At 40.1% G+C, this 26,981-nt stretch overlaps 1 protein-coding gene across 1 annotated transcript; it reads right to left on the bottom strand.

Moving 5' to 3' along the window:
• Positions 1 to 21,568: 21,568 nt before the first annotated feature.
• LOC138875955 (uncharacterized) lies at positions 21,569 to 23,148 on the bottom strand. Its single transcript, XM_070154835.1, has 4 exons — positions 22,635 to 23,148; positions 22,260 to 22,566; positions 21,836 to 21,985; positions 21,569 to 21,743 (listed from the first exon to the last, which is right to left on the bottom strand). The coding sequence occupies exons 1-4, from the start codon at positions 23,146 to 23,148 to the stop codon at positions 21,569 to 21,571; spliced, it is 1,146 nt and encodes a 381-aa protein (XP_070010936.1).
• Positions 23,149 to 26,981: the final 3,833 nt, after the last annotated feature.

Raw genomic sequence — 26,981 nt, forward strand, 5'->3', positions numbered from 1 at the left:
CTAGACCCGGCAACTCCAAAGGACGTGGAGCTTACCGATAAAGCTGAACTCGGGCAATACCTACTGAGGAGGTCTGCCCGTATATCTGTCTGAACCTGCACGCATGAAATGCAGCTTCCCCAGAAAAAAGGACGTCAGTATGAAATAATGTGTCGAGTATGCAAGAAAATAAAATAACTAAAAGTTGAAACTGAACTGACAATATAATAATTGAAATTAACTAGGAGTAAAAGATGATCTAGAAGTACACTTACCTGCTAATACTGACTCAACTAGCTCAATATAGTAAGTAAAATAAATGTCCGGCCCTATAAGGCTCGGAACGTATAATTGCTCTGCTGTAGTAGGCTTTCTCATAGGCGCTTGGCCATACTAGGCTCTGTATCTCGGCCATTCTGGGCTCGCTCATAGGCGCTCGGCTACAGTATGATCGGTATATAACTTACCATCTGATCAAAGGTTGCCCAATAGGGGCCTGCACATCGATTATAGCTTGATGGTGGTGAAAATACTGTAATACTATATATATATATATATATATATATACAGTATTACAGTATATATATATATATATATATACATACACCCATAAATAAGACTCTACTAGACACGGCTTGTAGACTCCCTAGGACAAAACAGCTCTTAAACCACTTTTGCCACGCCCCAAACCTGGGGGCGAGACCGGCACCCGGTGCCTTACCTATCCTCGCGTACCGACTTGCGACTAAGGAATTCTGAACATGTGATATAATACTTTGTCCATGGGCCACATTGCAAGACAACTGCGAATGCAGACTAAATATTTATATAGAGCTGGGTCAACAAGGCCGTCGTAATTATTCCAGCTGACAACCAACCAAATATACATATAGGGCCTACAAGCCCAACATATTACACTAACTGACAGGATATGTCTACAAGCCTCTACTGGTGAATATACTAACAACTCCCCGACCTACTCATACCATATATACATATATACATAAGATGTATATAAATCTCTAGTCCCGGCAACTCCGAAAGGCATGGAGCTTACTGATCATGCTAAACTCGAGAAGCACTTAATGATGAGGTCTACCTGCCCGTCTATCTGAACCTACATGCATGAAATGCAGCGCCCCTAGAAAAGGGACGTCAATATGAAACAATGTACCGAGTATGTAAGGTAATATATTAAAAGCTGAAATTGAACTGATATAATATCTGCAAGTAACTGGAAGTCAAAGATAATCCGAAGATATGCTTACCTACTGATAATGACTCAACTCTCTCAATATAGTAAGTAAAATAGTTGTCCAGCCATATAAGGCTCAGTATATATATATATATATATATATATATATATAAAACTGCTCTGTCGTAGTAGGCTCGCTCATAGGCGCTCGGCCATACTAGGCTCTGTATCTCGACCAACTGGGCTCGCTCATAGGTGCTCGGCCACAGTAAGCTCAGTATATATCTTACCATCTGATCAGAGGTTGCCCAATAGGGGCATGCCCATCGATTATAGCTCGATGGTAATAAAACTACTGTGATACTGTATCTATAGACTCTCTGCTCTCTTTACTGGAAGAAGGAAATACTCAATTGAATACAAAGTCCCGATAAGGAGAATACTGTTACTTGCAAGACTAGCAAAATATACATAAATTCCGGGATATGAATTTTTCTTTATGGCTCATTATCAAACTTGTGTAATTACGAGATCATGCCAAAATGAAAGAAGGGCTTATCCTTAACATACCTGCAGTAGGAAAAAATTCGTATGATGTTCTTGAGAAGGATTGCACCGCACTCCCTTAGAATTTCAAAATCCCACTATTATTATGCAGTGTAATTTTGTATGAATTTCTTTACCAATGTAAGAATTATCGTTGCTTATCTTAATATAAAATCTGATATGAAGTTTCAAAATCCTCTCCAAGATGGAATTTGATGCCAAATGAGCATAATGTTAAAGATGACTCATATATAGGCATGTCTTCAACGTTTTTGAGGGCTAAATAGATAGCCCATGTGTCTTGCTAGTTTTGAACCTAAAGCAAGAGTCATTAGACTCCCCTCTACTTGCTGCTACCTGAGGTTTACCCATTCTTATCCAATTAATTCTTTAATTAATTGGGTAATACCCCATTACCTAATAATTAATCAATTACCCGCATAATTAAAAATTATCTCAAATTATTTAAAATATTACTCATCTTAACACACTTTATACATTATACCATCATGGTCATATGGTACCTTATATGGCACTAGTCCATAAATACCGGGTTTTTTTTAGCTTGGGCCATATTTTATCCCAAAATGTCAAATTTTGATGAAATTTCATTTTCTTTGATTTCCTTATCCTCTCACCTTCACGAATTTACTCTTCACTTGTTTGAAATAGCATAATGTTTATAATCTCCAAATAATCTTGTTCTTGAACTGAGGTCAATTATCTTACGACAATTTCATGTATATTACTGCAGGGCGTAATATCGATGTAATATTGCGGAGCGTAACATCATTTCCCTCTTTGGAACATTCGTGCTCGAATGTTGACTGATGCACCTATCATTCTCATAACCCATAGCTCTTGCGAATGCTTTAATATTCTCCTTTCCATTTAGGAAACTATTCTTTGAATCAATCCAAAGGCTAGGGTATTCTCCTCTTTAAGCCTTTTTCATACGTCAAAACTTGTTGTCGGAAACCTTTCAATCTCATAACTGTTGCTACTTTCTACCATGCAGCCCCTACGATAGTGACCTTGTAAGTGTGCTTTTGCGACTCTTCTCTCCCTTTTCCTCCAGCTTTTAGCCAATATCTAGGCCTTACTTTGAAAACATATATAAGGCTTAATAGGATGCCTTTTTGGGCATCTATAGGTGTACTGAAGTTCTTCGCTCGATACTTTGTAGAACTTGCGAATATTTCTATATCTTATTTTATAGACCCAGTTATCCATTCGTATGATTTTACTGCATCTACGTAGGTCATACTATACCATAATTCTTATTTTGGTTTATCGTTACTGAGGTCTGAAACCAACTCCAGGTTACTCCTATTGCTTATCCTTAAGACTGATGGTCTAATCTCATCTCATATTGTTGAACTTTTATCCATCAATTGTTGATTCACCTTAATGTTGATTCATCATCTACTACTGATAACTTGATCTCTTATGTAACATCGCCATTAGGGCTCACGTCTCACCGGGGACATCTAGAGTAATTAGATTGATCCACCTAGGGGTGATACTATACTTCCATTACCATACTTTATAGCATCCCAATGTGATTCACCTTACATGCATATTCTAATCTCGTGTCGTCCACGAAATCTTTTCTCCTCCTCTTTTTTTCTTCAGATCATTATTTAATCAAAGGCCCAAACGTCATCCTATATCTATCATAATTACATCATCATTTTATTACCAGGTCAGCATTTCATTTCTTCTAAATGCTACTAGTCATAGACACCTTTGAGTTTACTCAGGTTATATTGAGCTTTCTATAACTTAGAGGAACCATCAGCTCCCTTGTTTTCATGGACTGAATCCCAAGGAATTATCCATTTTCATCACCTTTTCACTTGCTTTCTTCTTATCCTTACTCTTGTGTTTCTAAAACCTTGTCGTTCTATCATACTTTAGCTTGCGATCGATTTCCTTATGCTTTTATGGAACATTAAGCGAGACATCGCATCGTCTCTAACTCTTCCTTTGCTCTTTAATTAGACCTTTCGGTACTTAGAAGCCATAAGCTAGAAGGTATGCCACTAACGACGCTGCTATTATTCCTGGATACTGAATCCCCGTGTTACAACCCATATCCACATGTGTTAGTTCATGCCATATATTATTTAACATAAATCCAAAAAGGAATTATATTTGAGATGATAAGAAGTCAATCTTATTGGTCTTAAGTGATACAAGAGTGTATAAGGGTGATTAACCAGTATTAGAAGTTAAACGAATCAAGGATGTTGTAACTCGTATTTTCAGGTAATCTAGCGGTGCTTAATACACTCAAGAGGTCATTTATTAAGGTATTTTAATCATATAATATCCGTATCATAAGTCTTGAAGTCAAACGAGTTATGAAACAAAAGTCGACAAAAGTTGTCGCAACTTAGGTTCATAATTTTACTTAAACATTAGGTCAAATGTTTCTAATCTTTTCTCATAATTTACAAGGAATTACGGGGTGATCTACCAACCAAATTAAAGATCTATGAGTCTAGTTTCCAACGCATTAAACCGTTCATCGATACGATCTCGGAGTAGAGGAGATATTCGCGTTTTCGCGAGACTGCGCCAAGCACCTCTCTATGGGGCCCACTAAGTCGGTTTAAGATATTTGGACCTATATAGGATGCCTCCAACCCGTTTTAAGTCATTTATTTTCACTATTTTCAGACCTTAGAACCCTAGGAACATCCTCTCAAGGTTCTCTCAAGATTCAAGACCCAAAAAAGGGCAAACAACACAAATCAAGTGTCGGGAATTCCGTGGCGCTAGTAAGTCTCTTGTTCTTCTTGTTGTTGCTCATTTTTGTGTCGTTCCAGCTCGTGTGGGAGGTTGTTTTAAAGGGTTTATGTTCTGTAAATTCTCCCTCATGTTCTTAATATCAATCCTAGGTGATTTCAAGCCTTCTAAAGTGATTCTAGTGCCGAAAAACACTAATTGATCGCTAGTTTCGCTTTTTTGTTGTTGTGGCAGCATTGGAGGGATATTTCATGGAAATTTAAGGTCAAATTGGAGTTGTTCTTTCTGTATAAAGGTAAGGAACCTCTTACTCTATATGTATTTAAGATTATCCAAGTTGCGGCTAAGCCATTGAAGCTAGAACTTGTTTATTATTGATGTTGTTTGGGCTGTTTGGTGACTGTTTTGAATGGTGTGAGGTCATATATATAGGGGAGGTGCTGTCCGTTTCATCGTAAAATAGGTTGTGGTCGATACATAATAGTTATGACGCTTAAATGATAACGATAGTATCGTTTCTCTTATTGTAGACTAAGGAGTTTTGACAATTGCATAGCTTGAGATTGGGGCAGTATATACAAGGTATGTGAGGCTATCCCTTTCCTTCTTTTGCACGACTCCGATTGTACATAATGTAATGAACGAGCTTCCAAGATACTCTACTCTTAGAAGCTAGCAGTACTTACATTGTTTTCCCTCTTATGGAACGATTGATGTTAATGTTGCTTCTCTTATTCTTATGTTATCAATGTTGTTGGTACTTCCTGATTCTTATAAGGTTCATAGTGAAGAGTTAGTCCTAATAACGTGTACAGAGGATACCGACCTTACGTCACTCCGAAAGGTTTAGAATGTGATTCCATGAGTCGAGCATGCATTATATATATGTATCTATTTTACTCTACCGAGCCACGCTATAGTTGGCCGGGTACGACACCTATTGTGCAACCACTGATCAGTTGGGTTTTACCGAGCTCCACGTGGCCGGGTACGATTCTACCGAGCCTATTATGGCCGGGTACGATATGATGATGATGATGCCCACAGAGGCGAATGCTTTAAAGGTTTATGTATTTATACATATGTATCATGCATTTCATGTAAGTAGCCCTCAGAGGTACTAAGATGTTACAGGTTGTATATTCTCTATCCTTGCTTACATTACTGATCGTATTTATGGTTCCTTGCCTTACATACTCAGTACTTTATTCGTACTGACGTCCTTTTATTTGTGGACGCTGCATGTCGTGCTGCAGGTCCTGATAGACAGGCAGGTGCAGCTCCCCCACCACAGTAGACTGTCCAGTTCAGCGGTGATTGGCGAGATCCCTTCTCCGGACTTGCCTTGGTCTTGGTATGCAATTTTTGTTATAGACATTATGGGTATGTCGGGGCCCTGTTCCGGCTATGTTGCAACACTTATGTTCTTTTAGAGGCTCATAGACAGGTGTCGGCTCATGTATAGTTTGGTATGCCTTGTCGGCTAGTTTTTGTTGTATAGTCTTTCATAGTAGCGTGGTAGCTCATACCTTATACGTAGTTTCTTGATTGTCTGGTCATCCCCTGCTATGTATGTTCATGCCGTCATATTTTATTGCTGGTTGTCCATGATCTAGGTCTACCATTTATATTGATCTCGTCAGCCTTAAAAGATAATAATGAAGGTTAGATGAAATGTACGTTGGTGCTCGGCAAGTGTGGTCGGGTGCTAGTCATGGCCCTTCAGTTTGGGTCGTGACAAACTTGGTATCAGAGCAAGTCTGTCCTAGGGGTTGTCTATGAGCCGTGTCTAGTAGAGTCTTGATTATGGATGTGTAGCGCGCCACATTTATAATCAGGAGGCTACATGACATCTAGGGTTGTTACCTTCTTCCTGAATCTAGATCGTGCGTAGAGTTGAGTCGTAAGTGTTCGTCTCTAATATTCACCTTGTTTTTTCAGTGATGCCTTCGACTAGGAAGCAAATGATTAGTAGACGGCTTGATACAGCAGTGGGAGAGGGTACCAGTCAGGTGCCCCAAGTCAGAGCAGGACAAAGTGAGGCTCAAAGTGAGATGCCCTCTCATACCTCATCTACTCCATCTCCTCCAGAGGATATTAGAAGGCACCCAGCACCTCCAGTTCCTCCGTCTGGCACTCCAGACCAGGATATGCGGAGTGCTTTGCAGTTATTGACTAGCTTGGTAGTTGCTCAGGCTCAGAGGCAGAATACAGGTGCTGCTGAGAAACCAGTTAGTACAAGAGTTCGTGATTTTATTAATTTAGATCCTCTAGTGTTTACCGGATCAGACCCGAAGGAGGACCCACAGACTTTTATTGACTAGGTTCATCGTACACTTCGGGTTATGCATGTTAGTGATATAGAGGCAGTAGAGTTGGCTTCTTATCGGTTACGGGATTTAGCGGTTCTCTGGTATGATAGTTGGGAGAGATCCAGGGGTCCGAACCCTCCTCCAGCTATGTGGAAGGAATTTTCTGAGGCCTTTCTTCGTCACTACTTGCCAGTTGAGATACGACGAGCTAGAGCTGATAAGTTCTTGAACCTTAGACAAGGTAATATGAGTGTGCGAGAGTACAGTATGCAGTTTGATTCTTTGGCAAGGTATGCTCCCCATATGGTGGCCGAGATGAGTGATAGGGTGCATATGTTCGTGAATGGGTTGGGACCACATCTAATAAATGAGTGTACGACAGCCTCCTTGGTGGAGGGCATGGATATTTCCCGTATTCAAGCTTATGCCCAGACCCTAGAGGATCGTAAGCGCCAGCAGAGGGCAGTTAGGGAGCAGGATAGAGGCCAGCATAAGAGGGCGAGATTTGCAGGGTATTCTGATGACTTCAGAGGCCGCATCAGGCCACAGTTTTCGAGGAGTTCGGCGCCACCTGTAGCTAGTGCTCCTCCACAGTTTCAGAGGCCTCGATATGATCGATCCTATTCTGGTCCAGGTCAGAGTTCGCGGGCATCTGGCTCGCAACATCACAGGGATACTAGTCAGATGAGACCCCCAACACCACATTGTGATCAGTGCGGCAAGGCCCACTTTGGACTGTGTCGTCGAGGTTCTGATGCATGCTATTCGTGCGGGCAGCCTGGCCATATGATGCGGGATTGTCCTAATAGAGGAGGTGATGGTATGGCTCAGCCGACTGGATCTGTGTCTGGTTCTTCCTCATCAGTTCGACCTCCAGCACGGGGTTTTCAGCAGTCGACAGGTCGTGGTAGGGGTAGAGGTGCAGTGCCGAGTTCGAGTGGTGCTCAAAATCGAACCTATGCTCTAGTAGGTCGACAGGATCTCGAGTCGTCTCCAGATGTTGTTACAGGTATTATATCTGTGTTTTCTTATGATGTATATGCGTTGATTGATCCGGGATCTACATTATCCTATGTTACACCCTTTGTGGCTAATAAGTTTGGCATTGAACCTGAATTGATAAGTAAACCCCTCGCGGTATCTACTCCGATAGGAGATTCTGTGATTGCTAGAAGGGTATATAGAGGTTGCACTGTGATGATTTGTAGTCGTCAAACCTCGGCAAATTTATTTGAGTTAGAAATGGTTGATTTTGATGTGATAATGGGAATGGACTGGTTGGCCTCATGCTATGCAAATGTTGACTGTCGTACGAAGATGGTTAGGTTCCAATTTCCGGGTGAACCCGTCATTGAATGGAAAGGGAACATTGCTACACCGAAAGGTAGGTTTATTTCCTATCTTAAGGCAAGGAAAATGATCTCAAAAGGTTACATTTATCATCTCGTTCGCGTTAGGGATGCGGAGGCGAAACCGCCTACTTTACAATCAATCCCTGTGGTCAACGAATTCCCAGATGTTTTCCCAGATGAACTCCCAGGCCTTCCTCCTGAAAGGGAGATTGAGTTTAGCATTGATGTGTTGCCTGACACTCAACCGATCTCTATTCCTCCATACAGAATGGCCCCGGCAGAGTTGCGAGAGTTGAAGGTGCAGTTGAAGGACTTGCTAGATAAGGGCTTTATTAGGCCTAGCACTTCACCTTGGGGTGCACCAGTCCTATTCGTGCGGAAGAAAGACGGGTCGTTACGGATGTGTATCGACTATCGACAGTTGAATAAGTCTACTATAAAGAACAAGTATCCACTTCCAAGAATTGATGACCTGTTTGACCAACTCCAGGGTGCCAAGTATTTCTCTAAGATTGATTTACGTTCAGGGTATCATCAGGTGAGGGTTAGGGAGAAGGATATTCCAAAGACGGCCTTCCGGACAAGATATGGGCACTTTGAGTTCTTGGTGATGTCGTTCGGGCTAACAAATGCCCCAGCAGCTTTTATGGATCTCATGAATACTATATTCAGGCCCTATCTTGATGTGTTCGTGATTGTATTCATTGATGACATTCTAGTGTATTCTCGTTCGGAGGCGGAACATGCGGGCCACTTGCGGATAGTATTACAGACGCTTCAGGATCGTAAGTTATATGCTAAGCTCTCCAAATGTGAATTCTGGCTGAACTCAGTAGCATTCCTTGGCCATGTGATATCTGATGAGGGTATTAGTGTCGACACTCAGAAGATCGATGCAGTAAAGAATTGGCCGAGACCTACAACACCATCAGAAGTCCGCAGCTTCCTAGGGCTAGCAGGATATTATAGGCGGTTTGTAGAAGGATTTTCCTCTATATCATCACCATTGACTAAGTTAACACAAAAAGCTACCAAATTCCAGTGGTCTGACACTTGTGAACGTAGTTTTCAGGAGTTGAAGAATCGATTGACATCTGCACCAGTGCTCACTCTTCCTGAAGGAACAGAAGGTTATGTGGTATATTGTGATGCCTCAGGTATAGGTTTGGGGTGCGTATTGATGCAGTGTGGGAATGTGATTGCTTATGCATCAAGACAATTGAAGAAGCATGAAAAGAATTATCCAACCCATGATTTGGAATTGGCTGCAGTAATATATGCTTTGAAGATATGGAGGCACTACTTATACGGCGTCCATGTTGACATCTACACAGATCACAAGAGTTTACAATACATCTTCAAGCAGAAAGAGTTGAATTTGAGGCAGCGTAGGTGGCTTGAATTATTGAAAGACTACGACGTCGAGATATTGTATCATCCCGGTAAAGCCAATGTTGTGGCAGACGCTCTCAGCCGTAAATCAATGGGAAGCTTAGTACATATTGAGGCAGGTAGATGGGGGTTGATTAAAGAGCTTCATCAGCTAGCCAATATGAGAATCAGATTGTTAGACTCTGATGACGGAGGTGTTACTGTACAGAATACATCAGAATCATCTTTGGTAGCCGAGGTAAAAGCACGACAATATGAAGATCCTATCTTAGTACGATTAAGAGAAAGCATTCAACAGTGTAAAAGTATGGCTTTTGGGATCGGAAAAGACGGGGCACTGAGATACCAGAGCCGATTGTGTGTGCCTAATGTGGCAGGGTTGCGAGAGAAGATTATGAATGAGATTCATCAATCCCGATATTCCATCCATCCCGGCTCGACAAAGATGTATCATGATGTCAAGGAGCAATATTGGTGGGATAATATGAAGAAGTCTATTGTAGAATTTGTACCCCAGTGTCCCAATTGTCAATAAGTAAAGATAGAACATCAGAAACCCGGTAGATTGCTTCAAAATATAGAGATTCCGACCTGGAAGTGGGAGGTGATTAATATGGACTTCATTATTAGATTACCTCGCTCTTATCATAAGTTTGACTCCATCTGGGTGATAATTGATCGACTTACAAAATGTGCCCATTTTCTGCCAGTGAAGACAACTTACACGGCTGAAGATTATGCAAAGTTGTATATCAAGGAGATTGTTAGGCTTCATGGTGTGCCCATATCTATTATATCAGATCGAGGAGCTCAATTTACGGCTAACTTTTGGAGGTCTTTCCAGAAGGGTTTAGGCACACAGGTAAATCTCAGCACTGCATTTCATCCGCAGACTGATGGACAGGCTGAACATACCATTCAGACACTGGAAGATATGCTACGAGCATGTGTTCTAGATTTTAAGGGGAATTGGGATGATCATCTTCCACTCATAGAATTCGCTTATAACAATAGCTACCATTCCAGTATTAAAATGGCCCCATATAAGGCACTATACGGGAGGAGATGTAGATCACCAGTTGGATGGTTCGAAGTCGGTGAAACAGAATTATATGGGCCAGATTTGATTCACCAAGCTATTGAGAAGGTGAAAGTGATACAGGAGCGATTGAGGACGGCACAAAGCAGGCAAAAATCTTATTCTGATGTCCGACGTCGTGATCTAGAGTTTGAGGTTGGTGATTGGGTTTTCCTGAGGATCTCACCAATGAAGGGTATTATGCGTTTTGGGAAGAAAGGTAAGCTGAGTCCAAGGTATATCGGGCCGTATAAAATTCTTCGACGGATTGGACAGGTTGCTTATGAGTTAGAATTGCCATCCGAATTGGAATTTGTCCACCCGGTATTCCATGTATCTATGTTGAGAAAATGTATTGGAGACCCTTCTCGAGTCATCCCTATCAAAGATGTACAAGTTACAGAGGACCTATCATATGAAGAAGTGCCAGTGGCGATATTAGATCGGCAAGTCCGCAAGCTGAGAACAAAAGATGTAGCTTCCGTCAAAGTATTGTGGAGGAACAAAAATATGGAAGAAATGACATGGGAAGCAGAAGAGGAGATGAAGTCTAAATACCCTTACTTATTCCAGAATGAAGATAACAAGGATGCTGGTGGAAGACAGGATACATTGGAAGAAGAAACGGCTCTATGAGGTAAGCAATAATTTGAGAATACTCCTCCTTAATACAAAATGGTGATATGTAGATAATGTAAATACGCATAATGCTTTGTGTAGCCTTGTGAAGCCATATGTTGGGCTTAATTACTTGCAAGTTTTGCTAGTGACCATTTTATAGGGGAAAATTGATCGGAAATTTCCATTGGAATCCACGATGATTTAAACTCCCCATAAACCCTTACATTCGAGGACGAATGTTCCTAAGGGGGGAGGGTGTTACAACCCATATCCACATGTGTTAGTTCATGCCATATATTAGTTAACATAAATCCAAAAAGGAATTATCTTTGAGATGATAAGAAGTCAATCCTATTGGTCTTAAGTGATACAAGAGTGTATAAGGGTGATTAACCAGTATTAGAAGTTAAACGAATCAAGGATGTTGTAACTCGTATTTTCAGGTAATCTAGCGGTGCTTAATACACTCAAGAGGTCATTTATTAAGGTATTTTAATCATATAATATCCGTATCATAAGTCTTGAAGTCAAACGAGTTATGAAACAAAAGTCGACAAAAGTTGTCGCAACTTAGGTTCATAATTTTACTTAAACATTAGGTCAAATGTTTCTAATCTTTTCTCATAATTTACAAGGAATTACGAGGTGATCTACCAACAAAATTAAAGATCTATGAGTCTAGTTTCCAACTCATTAAACGTTCATCGATACGATCTCGGAGTAGGGAGATATTCGCGTTTTCGCGAGACTGCGCCAAGCACCTCTCTATGGGGCCCACTAAATCGGTTTAAGATATTTGGACCTATATAGGATGCCTCCAACCCATTTTAAGTCATTTCTTTTCACTATTTTCAGACCTTAGAACCCTAGGAACATCCTCTCAAGGTTCTCTCAAGATTCAAGACCCAAAAAAAGGGCAAACAACACAAATCAAGTGTCGGGAATTCCGTGGCGCTAGTAAGTCTCTTGTTCTTCTTGTTGTTGCTCATTTTTGTGTCGTTTCAGCTCGTGTGGGAGGTTGTTTTAAAGGGTTTATGTTCTGTAAATACTCCCTCATGTTCTTAATATCAATCCTAGGTGATTTCAAGCCTTCTAAAGTGATTCTAGTGCCGAAAAACACTAATTGATCGCTAGTTTCGCTTTTTTGTTGTTGTGGCAGCATTGGAGGGATATTTCATGGAAATTTAAGGTAAAATTGGAGTTGTTCTTTCTGTATAAAGGTAAGGAACCTCTTACTCTATATGTATTTAAGATTATCCAAGTTGCGGCTAAGCCATTGAAGCTAGAACTTGTGAGATATATATCGAAAGGCTTGGTAGTAATGTTATTGTTTTGTGGACTGTTTTGCGTTGTTGTTGGGCTGCGTATTTTACTACTATCTTGTGGAGTTTTGGAGGAGGAAGGGTGTGGAGAAACACCATATATATGTAGGGTTATGGGCTGATAGTTATTCGTAACATTTCCAGGTTGTTTGACACGACTACGGTGGTCGTCGTATGTATGGAGTGATTAGGCTATGTGTGGACTATTTTGGGAGGCTCAATATGTTTATTATTGATGTTGTTTGGGCTGTTTGGTGACTGTTTTGAATGGTGTGAGGTCATATATATAGGGGAGGTGTTGTCCGTTTCATCGTAAAATAGGTTGTGGTCGATACATAATAGTTATGACGCTTAAATGATAACGATAGTATCGTTTCTCTTATTGTAGACTAAGGAGTTTTGACAATTGCATAGCTTGAGATTGGGGCAGTATATACAAGGTATGTGAGGCTATCCCTTTCCTTCTTTTGCACGACTCCGATTGTACATAATGTAATGAACGAGCTTCCAAGATACTCTACTCTTAGAAGCTAGCAGTACTTACATTGTTTTCCCTCTTATGGAACGATTGATGTTAATGTTGCTTCTCTTATTCTTATGTTATCAATGTTGTTGGTACTTCCTGATTCTTATAAGGTTCATAGTGAAGAGTTAGTCCTAATAATGTGTACAGAGGATACCGACCTTACGTCACTCCGAAAGGTTTAGAATGTGATTCCATGAGTCGAGCATGCATTATATATATGTATCTATTTTACTCTACCGAGCCACGCTATAGTTGGCTGGGTACGGCACCTATTGTGCAACCACTGATCAGTTGGGTTTTACCGAGCTCCACGTGGCCGGGTACGATTCTACCGAGCCTATTATGGCCGGGTACGATATGATGATGATGATGCCCACAGAGGCGAATGCTTTAAAGGTTTATGTATTTATACATATGTATCATGCATTTCATGTAAGTAGCCCTCAGAGGTACTAAGATGTTACAGGTTGTATATTCTCTATCCTTGCTTACATTACTGATCGTATTTATGGTTCCTTGCCTTACATACTCAGTACTTTATTCGTACTGACGTCCTTTTATTTGTGGACGCTGCATGTCGTGCTGCAGGTCCTGATAGACAGGCAGGTGCAGCTCCCCCACCACAGTAGACTGTCCAGTTCAGCGGTGATTGGCGAGATCCCTTCTCCGGACTTGCCTTGGTCTTGGTATGCAATTTTTGTTATAGACATTATGGGTATGTCGGGGCCCTGTTCCGGCTATGTTGCAACACTTATGTTCTTTTAGAGGCTCATAGACAGGTGTCGGCTCATGTATAGTTTGGTATGCCTTGTCGGCTAGTTTTTGTTGTATAGTCTTTCATAGTAGCGTGGTAGCTCATACCTTATACGTAGTTTCTTGATTGTCTGGTCATCCCCTGCTATGTATGTTCATGCCGTCATATTTTATTGTTGGTTGTCCATGATCTAGGTCTACCATTTATATTGATCTCGTCAGCCTTAAAAGATAATAATGAAGGTTAGATGAAATGTACGTTGGTGCTCGGCAAGTGTGGTCGGGTGCTAGTCATGGCCCTTCAGTTTGGGTCGTGACACCCCGCGCTTCTAGCCTTTTATCTGCACTATGAACTATACACAACCTTCTGCATTTGAGTATCTCATACGTTTTTCACCTTTACCTTTCTTACCTTAAAATCTTGCATCGTATCTTTTATCTCTTTCATGACCTCCCTCCCACATAGGTATAATTCACGTTCACAACTTGAAGCTCTATTATAATACTTGTACCTCTAGGGCATACACAATTCGGTGGGAGCTTCATACCGACTTCTTATGAGGTTGGTACTTCTTCTAACTGGCTTTATCGTAGAGCCATTGAAAAATATAGTTGTTGTACTATATCTCTTGTACCTTTGATATTAAGATTAATTCTACAATATTCTCAATCACGAATTTTATAACTTTCTGGGTCCAACAATCAGACTCCTGATTTACTTCGTTGATGTAACTCTTTAATTTCCTCTTCCTTCTGATCAGCCTTTATGTAGGCTTAACTCATCTTCTGATCTGCAGCTCATGGTATTACTTTAGCCCTTTTGTGGATGCTATGTAATGTTCAAGATACAATCTTCTAAAAATTCAATCCTTTGTCTATGACCTGGACTCAGTTCTTTCTTTTAACTTATATCGAAGTCTTTTACGACTGTATGATTGTCAACATATATGTTGCATGGCTTATCTGAAATCTTAAGTACGTTCGTAACGTAACTAATTCGGGATCATTGATCGAATAATTCCTTTTGTTCCTTCTTAGCTTTCCTTAACATAAGTTATTACTTTTCCTGGTCTTTCTGCCCCCTTGTTGCGTGCATACTTATCTTATCTTAGTTCCCAAGCATGCCAGAGGTTTCGTGCAACTCATATGATCTCGAATATTACTTTTAATTTTTACTTCCCGTTCATTAGCCACGGTAGGTGCCACTTTTTATTTGAAGTGCTTACAATGTTGTTGTGAGACTGTTGTTTACACGACCATTTCCTCTTTAGGTTATTGTGCTTAGGTTACAGCCTTCTTCCTCCTTTCCTCAGCTAGTCTTTCGTTGTAGTACTTAGGGAGAACCATTGACCCTTATAAAGCTGTGAGCTTACTACGGACCTTTTGATGTCCTTCCTTTCTTATAATCATCTGTAGTTGCTTACCTCCATGCCCTTGTGCTTTTAGGGTTGCTCCTGAACTGATATTTTGACTGTCTTCCTAGTGGCACTTTATTTTATCCCCATAACACACATACAATGACTTTAACTAACCCGACTCCTATTTGAATATATCTCAAGTATTATAATGACATTACCGCGGGGCTGAATTCCCCATGTTGGGGTTTATTACATTTATCTTGCATTATCTACTGATTTGTCTGTAACTTCTTGTCTAGTCATGACTAGGCTCTTCCTGAATCATCTGCTAACTACTCATCGGCCCATTCTCATATCCATATTCCGCGTAATCTTTCTTGGGTTATTTTATTGTCTTAACTTACCTCACGTACTGGCTCCTTACCTATCAAGAACATCCCGAATAGGAACCCTTACTTCTTTTTCTTGACATCATTCTTACATAACGTTCTGGAATCGTAGCATATCTGTAGGATTTGGATAACTGCAATCCCAACCCTTCCTCATTTTTATCGCATTCTTACTTTATCATACCATATCCCCCCCTTTAGGGGAGTACTAAGACTTGGAGCTATGACGACCTACCAATAGATGTTTTGCTCTCTATCTTTGGCATCCTTTCGCATCATCAGTGACCCTTACTCACCTTTTTGTAATCCTTCTGTACCAAGGATAACAAAATTCCTCACTCGCAATGGTGACACTTAGTGTAACTTCACATATAGTCTCTTAAGCTTAACTTTGCTCACATTGCTTGCTTTAGGGAAGTGTTTTCCTAAATGACCATTCTCTGAATTCATCATGGATTTGTCCATCTATTACTGCTGGAACGCAATCTAAAATTCTCATGATGCTGACTATTATCAAATCAATCATTTCCTAATTTATGTTTAGGTTATCATGTTTACCTGTCCATAATGATTTCTATTACTCTGGGGTCTAACTTTCCCTTCTATTAATCACATTAGAGTCGTGAAGTTATTTCTCGAAATGAGGATGTGACTGTATGGCCTATACTCTTTTGTTGTCTCCAGGCCTGACACCTCTCATTTTTTCCTTCCCTCGATTATCGACTATGTAATACTGTCATTTCATTTTTTTATTTTTTTCATCATTGTCATCCATGTATTACATCTTACTCATAATTTTTCCTTATCTCTCTTCTCATTACTCTGCTAATATTTATGCCTATCCCTTTCTTGTGAAAATTTCAACAAGACATTCTTTTGCTTTTAGCTCCCGTTGCTTCATTCATCGACTCTTCGGGTTTCTCAACATCCTCGCTCTACTAGGGACAAGAGTCATACTAAGGTAATATTTATCCCTTCTAGGATTTTAGTGCCTATCTTCGTAGTACTTCTATCTAGTTGTACTATTTTAGAGTGCACCATCTGGGTGTCTCACAGGGATATTTATTAGCACATTTGCAATATCCTTTGGCAATGTCGACTAACGCAAACAATTGATCCACAATTATAAGTCACTTTAACCCTAGTCGGATCATGATATTATGTCCTTCTCTTAAACCATATTTGTTTAGCTCCCATAGAGCATAACTTAGATCGGTGTGGCCAATTGTACATACCTCTGTTACTGTTGAAGGTAACTCAAAATGCTTATATCTCTCTTCCTGAATGGTAGATAAGGATAATTTTCATTAGCTGGTTACCTTGTATCCTCTTTCATCTTGCTTTCTTTACTTGTTGAAACTTGTATTTATCTTTTGAATCTCTCATCGTTTCTCACCATAAAGGTGGATAGATATTCTTGACTTAAGGCTCCTTTTCCAGGAGCTCACCGAAATCTTTTGACTCAAATCATTCGCAACCGCATTCAATCCCTTACCAACCATCTTTTTAAATGTAGGCATCATCGTATTACGAATAAGATAGAGTTTAGAAAATTTAGTTCTTACAACTGAGCTCTACCACACGATCTAGAATAAGAAGAAAGAGTGATAGTTCTAAATGCCATGTAGCCTCCTGCTTATAAGTGTGGTGCACGACACACCTCTAAACAAGACTCTAGTAGACACGGCTTGTAGACTCCCTAGGACAGAACTGCTTTGATACCACTTTTGTCATGCCCTGAACCTGGGGGATAGACCGGCACCTGGTGCCTCACCTATCCCCGCGTACCAACTTGCGACTAAGGAATTCTGAACATATGATGTCATACTTTGGCCATGCGCCACATTGCAAGACAACTGCGAATTCAGACTAAATATTTATAAAAAGTTGGGCCGACAAGGCCATCGTAATTATTGCAGCTGACAACCAACCAAATATACATACAGGGCCTATAAGCCCAATATATTGCACTAACTGACAGGATATGTCCACAAGCCTCTACTGGTGAATATATTGTGATCGGAACAACTCCCCGACCTACTCATACCATACATACATATATTCACACAAGATGTATATAAAGATCTAGACCCGGCAACTCCGAAAGGCATGGAGCTTACCGATCGAGATGAACTCGGGAAGCACTTAATGATGAGGTCTACCTGCCCGTCTGTTTGAACCTGCATGCATGAAATGCAGCGCCCCCAGAAAAAGGGATGTCAGTACGAAATAATGTACCAAGTATGTAAGGTAATATACTAAAAGGTGAAACTGAACTGATATAATAACTGCAAGTAACTGGAAGTCAAAGATAATCTGAAGATATGCTTACATGCTGATACTGACTCAACTCTCTCAATATAGTAAGTAAAATAGTTGTCTGGCCCTATATATATATATATATATATATATATATATATATATATATATATATATATATATATATATATATAAATGCTCTATCGTAGTAGGCTCTCTCATAGGTGCTCGGCCATACTAGGCTTTGTATCTCGACCAACTGGGCTCGCTCATAGGCGTTCGGCCACAGTAGGCTCGGTATATATCTTACCATCTGATCAGAGGTTGCCCAATAGGGGCCTGCCCATCGATTATAGCTCGGTGGTAATAAAAATATTGTGATACTGTATATATCGACTCTCTGCTCTCTTTACTAGAAGAAGAAAATACTCAATTAAATATAAAGTCCCGATAAGGAGAATACTATAAGTTGCAAGACTAGCAAAATATACATAAATTTCGGGATATGAATTTTTCTTTTTGCCTCGTTATCAAACTCGTATAATTACGAGATCATGCCAAAATGAAAGAAGGGCTTAGCCTTAACATACTTGGAGTAGGAAAAAATCTGTATGATGTTCTTGAGAAGGATTGCACCGCACTACCTTAGAATTGCAAAATCCCGATGTTATTATGCAATGCAATTTTGTATGCGTTTCTTTACCAATCTAAGAATTATCGTTGCTTATCTTAATATAAAATCTGATATGAAGTTTCAAAATCCTCTCCAAAATGGAATTTGATGCCAAATGAGCATAATGTTAAAGATGACTCATATATAGGCATGTCTTCAATGCTTTTGAGGGCTAAATAGATAGCCCATGTGTCTTGCTAGTTTTGAACCTAAAGCAAGAGTAATTAGACTCCCCTCTACTTGCTGCCACATGGGTTTTAACTATTCTTATCCAATTAATTCTTTAATTAATTGGGTAATACCCCATTATCCAATAATTAACCAATTACTCGCATAATTAAAAATTATCTCAAATTATTTAAAATACTACTCACTCATCTTAACATACTTTATACATAATACCATCATGGTCATATGGTACCTTATATGGCACTAGTCCATAAATACCAGGTATTTTAGCTCGGGCCTTATTTTACCCCAAAATATCAAATTTTGACGAAAATTCATTTTTTTCGATTTCCTTATCCTCTCACCTTCACGAATTTACTCCTCACATTTTTGAAATAGCATAACACTTATAATCTCCAAGTAATCTTGTCCTTGAACTGAGGACAATTATCTTACGACAATTTCATGTATATTACTGCAGGGCATAATATCGACGTAATACTACGGGGCGTAACATATATATATATAGAGAGAGAGATAGAGAGAGAGACCCGCTGCTCTCTTGACTGGAAGAAGACAATACTTAACTGAATATAAAATCCCGATAAGGGAGGATACTAAAACTTGTGAAACTAGGATAACGTACATAAGTTTAGTAATACGAACTTCACTTTACGCCTCGTTATCAAACTCACGTAGTTACGGGATCATGCCAAAATGAAGGAAGGGCTTAACCTTAACATACCTTAACCAATTCTCTTGAGATAGATTGCACTGTACTCCCTTATAATTGCAAATTCTCACGTTGCTTAAGATGCTATGAAATCTCACGTTTTGAATTGTTGAAGAACCTATGAAATTTCAAGTTGCTTATGAAGTTTATCTTGCTGAAGCCTTTCTTGGACATAAAGCCCTTTATTTTGAATTAGAGAAGGAATCTTAGTCTTGGTGGTGTGCCCCCCCCCCCCAAGTCACATTTCCCCCCCTAAAATGTGCCACCTTTCAATCTTTATTAAGAGTCATTAGATGAAAAGGGGGTGCTTCCACGTTGGGGAGGTTTTAGTCTCATCCAAATTCTTTAATTAATCATCCAATCAATTCCTTAATTAACTAGGTAATCTTCCATTACCCAATAATCAACCAATTACCCACATAATTAAGAATTATCTCAACTTACTTAAAATACTACTCACCTTTAACATACCTTATACACCTTACTATCATGGTTATTTAGTACCTTGTATGGAACTAGTCCATAAATACCGGGTATTAAAGCTCAGACTGTATTTTATACCAAATCGACAATCTTCCATGAAACTCATTTTCTTTGATTCGTTTACCTTTTAACCTTCACGACACTTTACGTATCGCTTGTTATAAATAGCATAAATGCTTATAACCTCAAGATAATACCATCCCCGAGTCTACATCGATTAACTTACGATGAAACGTTTATGTACGAAGTGTGGGATATAACATCCTTCCCCCTATAAACATTCGTCCTCGAATGTCTACTCTTAGAGACTCTAGAAATTTTTTTGCTAGAGTCTCCTCCATACACTAGACTAAACCAACTTGTACGCAGCCAGAAAACATACTATACATGCCACACATGGCTAATGTCTATAAATAGCAACACTTGGCCTCACACAGTTGTCCATTATAAATTCTGAAAGACAAAAATAAGAGCTTACTTGATGACCTACTGGCCTGAATAAATTTGTGCTGAGGTATCCCACCTCGAGCCTATATTCAATTTGAAATAGGTAGGGGTATTTAGACTTCATTTCTTCCTCCGCTTCCCACGTAATCTCTTCTATATTCTTGCTTCTTCATAAAACCTTCACGGAGACTACCTCCTTATTTTGTAGCTTATGGATTTATCGGTCTAGGATGGCAACTGGAATTTCCTTGTATGACAAGTCCTCCGTAATTTATACATAATCTATGGGCACCGCTCGGGTAGGATCGTCAATGCATTTCCGTAACATAGATACGTGAAAAACTGGATGGACAAACTCCAATTTTGAGGGCAATTCTAACTCATAAGCTACTTATCCCACTCTCCAAATGATCCTATAAGGCCCAATATACCGTGGGCTAATCTTGCCTTTCTTGACAAACCTCATCATGCCCTTCATATGTTACACCTTTAAGAATACCTAGTCATTAACCCCAAACTCTAAGTCTCATTACCGCACGTCAGAATATGACTTCTGACGACTCTGGGCTTTCAACGGTCGCTCCGGGATAAGCTTTACTTTCTCTACGACCTGCTGAACCAGGTCTGGCCAATGTAACCCATATTCTCCAACCTCAAACCACCCTATAGGAGATCTGCACTTACGCCCATACAAAGCCTCGTACAGGGACATCTGGTTACTGGAGTGGTAACTATTATCATATGCAAACTCGATAAGAGTTAAATGTTCATCCCAACTTCTTTTAAAATCCAACACACATGCTCGTAACATATCCTCAAGCACCTGAATTATGCGCTCGGATTGTCAATCAGTCTATGGATGAAAAGATGTGCTAAGATTCACCCGAGTCCCTAGAGCTCTCTGAAATGACCTCCAAAAATGAGTTGTAAACTGGGCCTCATAGTCAGATATAATAGATATTGGTACTCCATGTAGCCGCACTATCTCCTTAGTATGTAACTTTGCATAATCTTCTGTTGTATATATAGATCTGACCGATAGGAAATGAGCTGATTTCATGAGCCTATCGACTATCACCCATATGGAATCAAGCTTACGATGAGATCGAGGTAAACTCGTGACAAAGTCCATGTTTATCATCTCCCATTTTCACGTCGGGATCTCTATAGCCTGCCTTAGCCCTATGGGCTTCTGATGCTCTACCTTCACCTACTGGAAACTAGGACACTAAGCGACAAACTCAGCAATGTTCTTCTTCATATTGTTCCAACAATACACATCCTTAATGTCATGGTACATCTTCGTTGACCCACGATAAATGTAGTACCACAAATAATGTGCCTCTGACATAATCCGGTCTCGTAGACCTACTACATCTGGAACACACAGGCAACTCCTGTATCTGAGAACCCCATCTCCCTTAAGCTCTAACAACAACTTCTTCTACTGCAGAACTTGCTCTCTCAACTGGTCCAACTCTGGTCCTCGTATTACCTTTCCTTAACTTCGTCTATGAGAGATGATTTTGTAGTGTTTTGGAGTACAACTCCACCATCGTCAGAATCTACTAACCGAACCCCCAAACAAGCCAATAGATGAATCTCTCTAATTAATTGTCCTTTCTCGTCCTCTACCTGTGCTAAGCTACCATAGATTGGCAAATTAAGGCATCAGTTAGAACATTAGCTTTCCCTAGATGGTGGAGAATGTTAACATCATAATCTTTCAATAACTCAATCTATCACTTCTGTCGCAAATTCAACTCTTTTTGCTTGAAGATATGTTGAAGGTTTTTATGATCTGTGAATACATCAACATGAACACCATATAAAAAATGCCGCCATATCTTAAGTGCATGGACAACCGCAGCTAACTCGAGGCCGTGGGTCGATAATTCTGCTCGTGCTTCTTTAACTACCTTGAATCAGCAATTACTTTCTCATGTTGCATTAGGACACATTCTAACCCAACACCTAAGGCATCACAATACATGGCATAACCATCTGGACCCTCTGGAAGTGTTAGAACTGGCGCTGAGATCAACTTGTTCTTAAGCTCTTGAAAACTCTGCTCGCAATCCTCTGTCCACTGAAACTTAGTTGTTTCTACATCAACTTCGTCAATGGTGCAAAAAGGGAAGAAAAAACCTCTACGAACCTCTATCGGAGTGGTAGGTCTAGGCCAAGATTTCACGACCTCAATCTTTTGAGTGTCTACCTTTATACCTTCATTGGATACAATATGCCCCAAGAATTCTTAATAGTTACCTTGTTCATCTACCTATAATAGATACACATCATCAGCGAGTCGTCTTTCTTATGCACAAACAGTATTTGTACACCCCAAGGTGAGGTACTGGGCCTAATGAAACATTTCTCCAGCAAATTTTTTAACTGCTCTTTCAACTCCTTCAGTTCGGCAAGTGCCATTTCACACGGAGGGATGGATATTGGTTGAGTTCCCAGAAGCAAATCGATGCCAAAATCAATCTCTCGCTTTAGAGGAATACCTGGAAGTTCATCTGGAAATACATCTGCGTACTTTTTGACTACTAGAATAGACTGAAGTGTAGGTATCTCAGCATCTACATCTCTAACTCGCACAATATGATAAATGCACCATTTTGTGATCATTTTCCTCACCTTCAGGTAGGAAATAAACCTAACTCTAGGTGTCGCTGTATTACCTACCCATTCAAGGACTGACTTACCCGGAAAAGAAAATCTAACTGTCTTTGCTCGACAATCAACTGTGGCATAGCAAGCTGCCAACCAGTCCATGCCTATGATAGCATCAAAATCCAACATCTCTAACTCAACTAGGTCGTCTGAGTTCTAACGACTACAAACTATCACCATACAACCTTGGTAAACCCGTCTAGCAATAACCGATTCTCCGACCGGTGAGATACTGTAAAAGGATCACTTAGTATTTCAGGCACTATACCAAACTTTCCCATGACAAATGGGGTAATACACGGTAAAATAGATCTTGGGTCTATTAAGGCATAAGCATCGTAGAAAATGGTCAACATACCTGTTACCATGTCTGGTGAAGACTCCTGGTCCTGTTAACCCACTAAAGCATAGCTACAATTTTGGTTACCACCTAAACTAGAACTTTTACCTCTTTCTCGACATCTACCAGGAGAAGACTATGACTTGCTTCCTGAAGGATGCACAGACATAGATGATCTTGTTGCTGAACTCGTTGGTTGTGCCATACCCCCATAATCTCTGTAAGGGCAATATCACATTATATGCCCCGACCGCCCACATGTATAACAAGCATCAGAACTGACTCGGCATTGGCCCAAGTGTCATCTACCACATATGTCACATTGTGGCAGAAATGACCATGTCTGCCCTGAACCTTGTTGTTGCTACAAACCCAACGCCCGTGAGCTCTCACTTGGTCCTAACTGAGTATAGCAGTCATACCTGTAACCGTGTAACTGAGGTGGAGGAGGCCTAGGTGGTCGTCCGAAGTACTAGGGCCTATAACTACCTTGAGACTACTCCTGAGACCCGGCAAATCTCATCCTCTTACGGTTCCCAGACTCAGTCCTCTCTGTTCCTTGCTGCCGACGCCTACCGCTTTCTATATTCTGGGTGAATACCTGAATCTGGGAGATATCCATACTATCCTGCAATGCAGTGGTAGAACATGCCTTGGTCAACTCTAGGGCTAACCCTACTATAAACCTGTGAATCTGGTCCCGCATAATAGCAATTATGGATGGTGCATATCTAGCCAATGAGTCAAAACGGAGAGTACACTCTCGAACACTTATATTGCCCTGCTTGAGGGCTAGAAACTGATCAACTTAAGCCTGTCGGATCTCCCACGATAAGTACTGGTCAAGGAAGGCATTCGAAAAATTCTCCCAAATAGCTTGAGGTGCATCAAGTCCCCTGGACCTCCCCCATCCCTCGTACCAAAGTATGGCTATATCTCAGAGTCGAAAAGCTACTAGCTCAATTGCCTCTTTCTCCGTGGCATGCATAACCCGAAAGATCCTGTGAAACTGATCTATGAAATCCTGTGGGTCCTCCCTCTGATATGTCAATGTGAACTCTAGGGGACTCAAAGCAATAAACTCCCGGACCCTTGAACTCCCAGACCCCTCAGAAGATTTTTCACTAGGGGATGCACTAGCATATTGCTGGGTAGCTACCAACTGTGTCAACAAATGCACTATACTCCTCAAGTTCTGATCTGATGGAAGTGGAGGGGGAACTGGACGTGCGGTCTACATAGGAATCTCCTCAGGTGGTGGAGGAGCCGGTAATGGCTGGGTAGGGGACTCGCCCTGGGCCCTATCTACAGGGTTTACCCTGTTGGTCCCCTCACATACTGTCATGTCTCTCATCTGTCTAGTCGTAGTCCTCCTAGTTATTGTCATCTGTGTATGCAAACACCAACACGTAAGTTTAACTCAAATTTCCTATAACTCAGTTCTACAGCACAATTTAGATTTGAAAGAATGGTAACCAATTTTTAAATGCCATATAGTCCCATGCTTATAGAATGTGGTGCATAACACATTTATAAACAAGACCCTACTAGACATGGCTTGTAGACTCCATAGGACAGAACTGCTCTAATACCACTTTTGTCACGCCTCGAACCTGGGGGGCGAGACCGGCACCCAGTGCCTCACCTATCCTTGCGTACCAACTTGCGACTAAGGGACTCTGAACATATAATGTCATACTTTGTCCATGGGCCACATTGCAAGACAATTTGTGAAGCAAAATATAAAGTCAACGGAAACTAACGCTCACTAAACATCAATATAAAACTAGGCCGACAAGGCCGTCATAACTACTACAACAGAAAAACCAAAACAATATACATACAAGGCCTACAAGCCCAACATACTACACTAACTGACAAGATATATCTGCAAGCCTCTACTGATAGATGTATTGTGATTGGGACAGGGCCCCGACCTACCTATAACCTATATACATATATACACAAGATGTACACAAAACTCTTAACCTGACAACTCCGAAGAACATGGAGCTTACCGATAATGCTGAACTCGAGCAACACCTACTAAGGAGGTTTACCCGTCTGTCTGTCTAAACCTACACGCATGAAATACAGCATCCCCAGAGAAAGGGACGTCAGTATAAAATAATGTACCAAGTATGCAAGGTAATAAAATAACTGAAAGCTGAATAGGGCCTGCCCATCGGCCATTCTGGGCTCGCTATAGGTGCTTGGCCACAGTAGGCTCGGTATATAACTTACCATCTGATTAAAGGTTGCCCAATAGGGGCCTTCCCATTGATTATAGCTCGATGGTGGTGAAAATACTGTAATACTATATATATAGCTACTATCTTTACTGGAAGAAGACAATACCTAACTGAATATAAAGTCCCAATAAGGGAGGATACTATAACTTATGAAACTAGGATAATGTACATAAGCTCAGTAATACAAACTTCTCTTTATGCCTCGTTATTAAAATCACATAGTTACGGGATCATGCCAAAATGAAGGAAGGGCTTAACCTTAATATACCTAAACCGATTCTCTTGAGAAAGACTGCACCGTACTCCTTTATAATTGTAAAACCTCACGTTGCTTAAGATACTATGAAATCTCACGTTTTCAATTGTTGAAGAACCTTTGAAATCTCACCTTTTGAATTGTTAAAGAACCTATGAAATCTCATGTTTCTTATGATGTTTATCTTGCTGAAGTCTTTCTTGGATGTGATACACTTCATTTTGCACTAGAGAAGGAATCTTAGTCTTGGTGGTGTGGGCCCCACCTTTTAAGACTTGGTGTCATATTTTTTCCTTAAAATGTGCCACTGCCACCTTTAAATCTTTATTAAGAGTCATTAGATGAGAAGGGGGTGCTTCCATGTTGGGGAGGTTTTAATCTTATCCAAATTCTTTAATTAATCACCCAATTAATTCCTTAATTAACTAGGTAATCTCCCATTACCCAATAATCAACCAATTACCCACATAATTAAGAATTATCTCAACTTACTTAAAATACTACTCACCTTTAACATACTTTATACACCTTACTATCATGGTCATGTAGTTCCTTGTATGGCACTAGTCCATAAATACCGGGTATTATAGCTCGGACCGTATTTTATCCCAAATCGACAATCTTCCATGAAACTCATTTTCTTTGATTCTTTTACCCTTTAACCTTCATGGCAATTCACTTATCGCTTGTTATAAATAGTATAAATACTTATAACGTCAAGATAATCTCATCCACGAGTCTATGTTGAGCAACTTATGACAAAACTTTTATGTACGAAGTGCGGGATATAACAAGTGGAGTACTTCAAAAGTTGTTTTCAATAAAGCTAGACAATTGTATGTCTACTATAAATAAGTGTCATATGAGTCCACTTGCTTAACACACTAGACTTTCATTCCTAAGTACTAGTATCAAAACTACTCAATGTTTTGAACTGGTACATGCTGATGTATGGGGACCATATAGAGTCTCAACTTTTGATGGAAATAAATACTTTCTAACTCTGGTAGATGACTTCTCAAGAATGACTTGGTTGTTTCTTTTAAAGCTAAATTAGATGTTTGTGTTGTGTTAAAACAATTTCTGTGTTATGTAAGTAATCAGTTTGACAAAG

This window comes from Nicotiana sylvestris, chromosome 8 (assembly GCF_000393655.2).
Source record: "Nicotiana sylvestris chromosome 8, ASM39365v2, whole genome shotgun sequence".
Classification (NCBI taxonomy): Eukaryota; Viridiplantae; Streptophyta; class Magnoliopsida; order Solanales; family Solanaceae; genus Nicotiana; species Nicotiana sylvestris.

Coding starts and splice junctions, on each gene's coding strand:
- LOC138875955 (XM_070154835.1), bottom strand. CDS start 23,148: ATGTTGGATTTTGATGCTATCATAGGCATGGACTGGTTGGCAGCTTGC. Junction 22,567..22,634: donor AGACGACTCGCTGATGATGT/GTATCTATTATA, acceptor TATCCAATGAAG/GTATAAAGGTAGACACTCAA. Junction 21,986..22,259: donor AAAGTAATTGCTGATTCAAG/GTAGTTAAAGAA, acceptor AATCTATGGTAG/CTTAGCACAGGTAGAGGACG.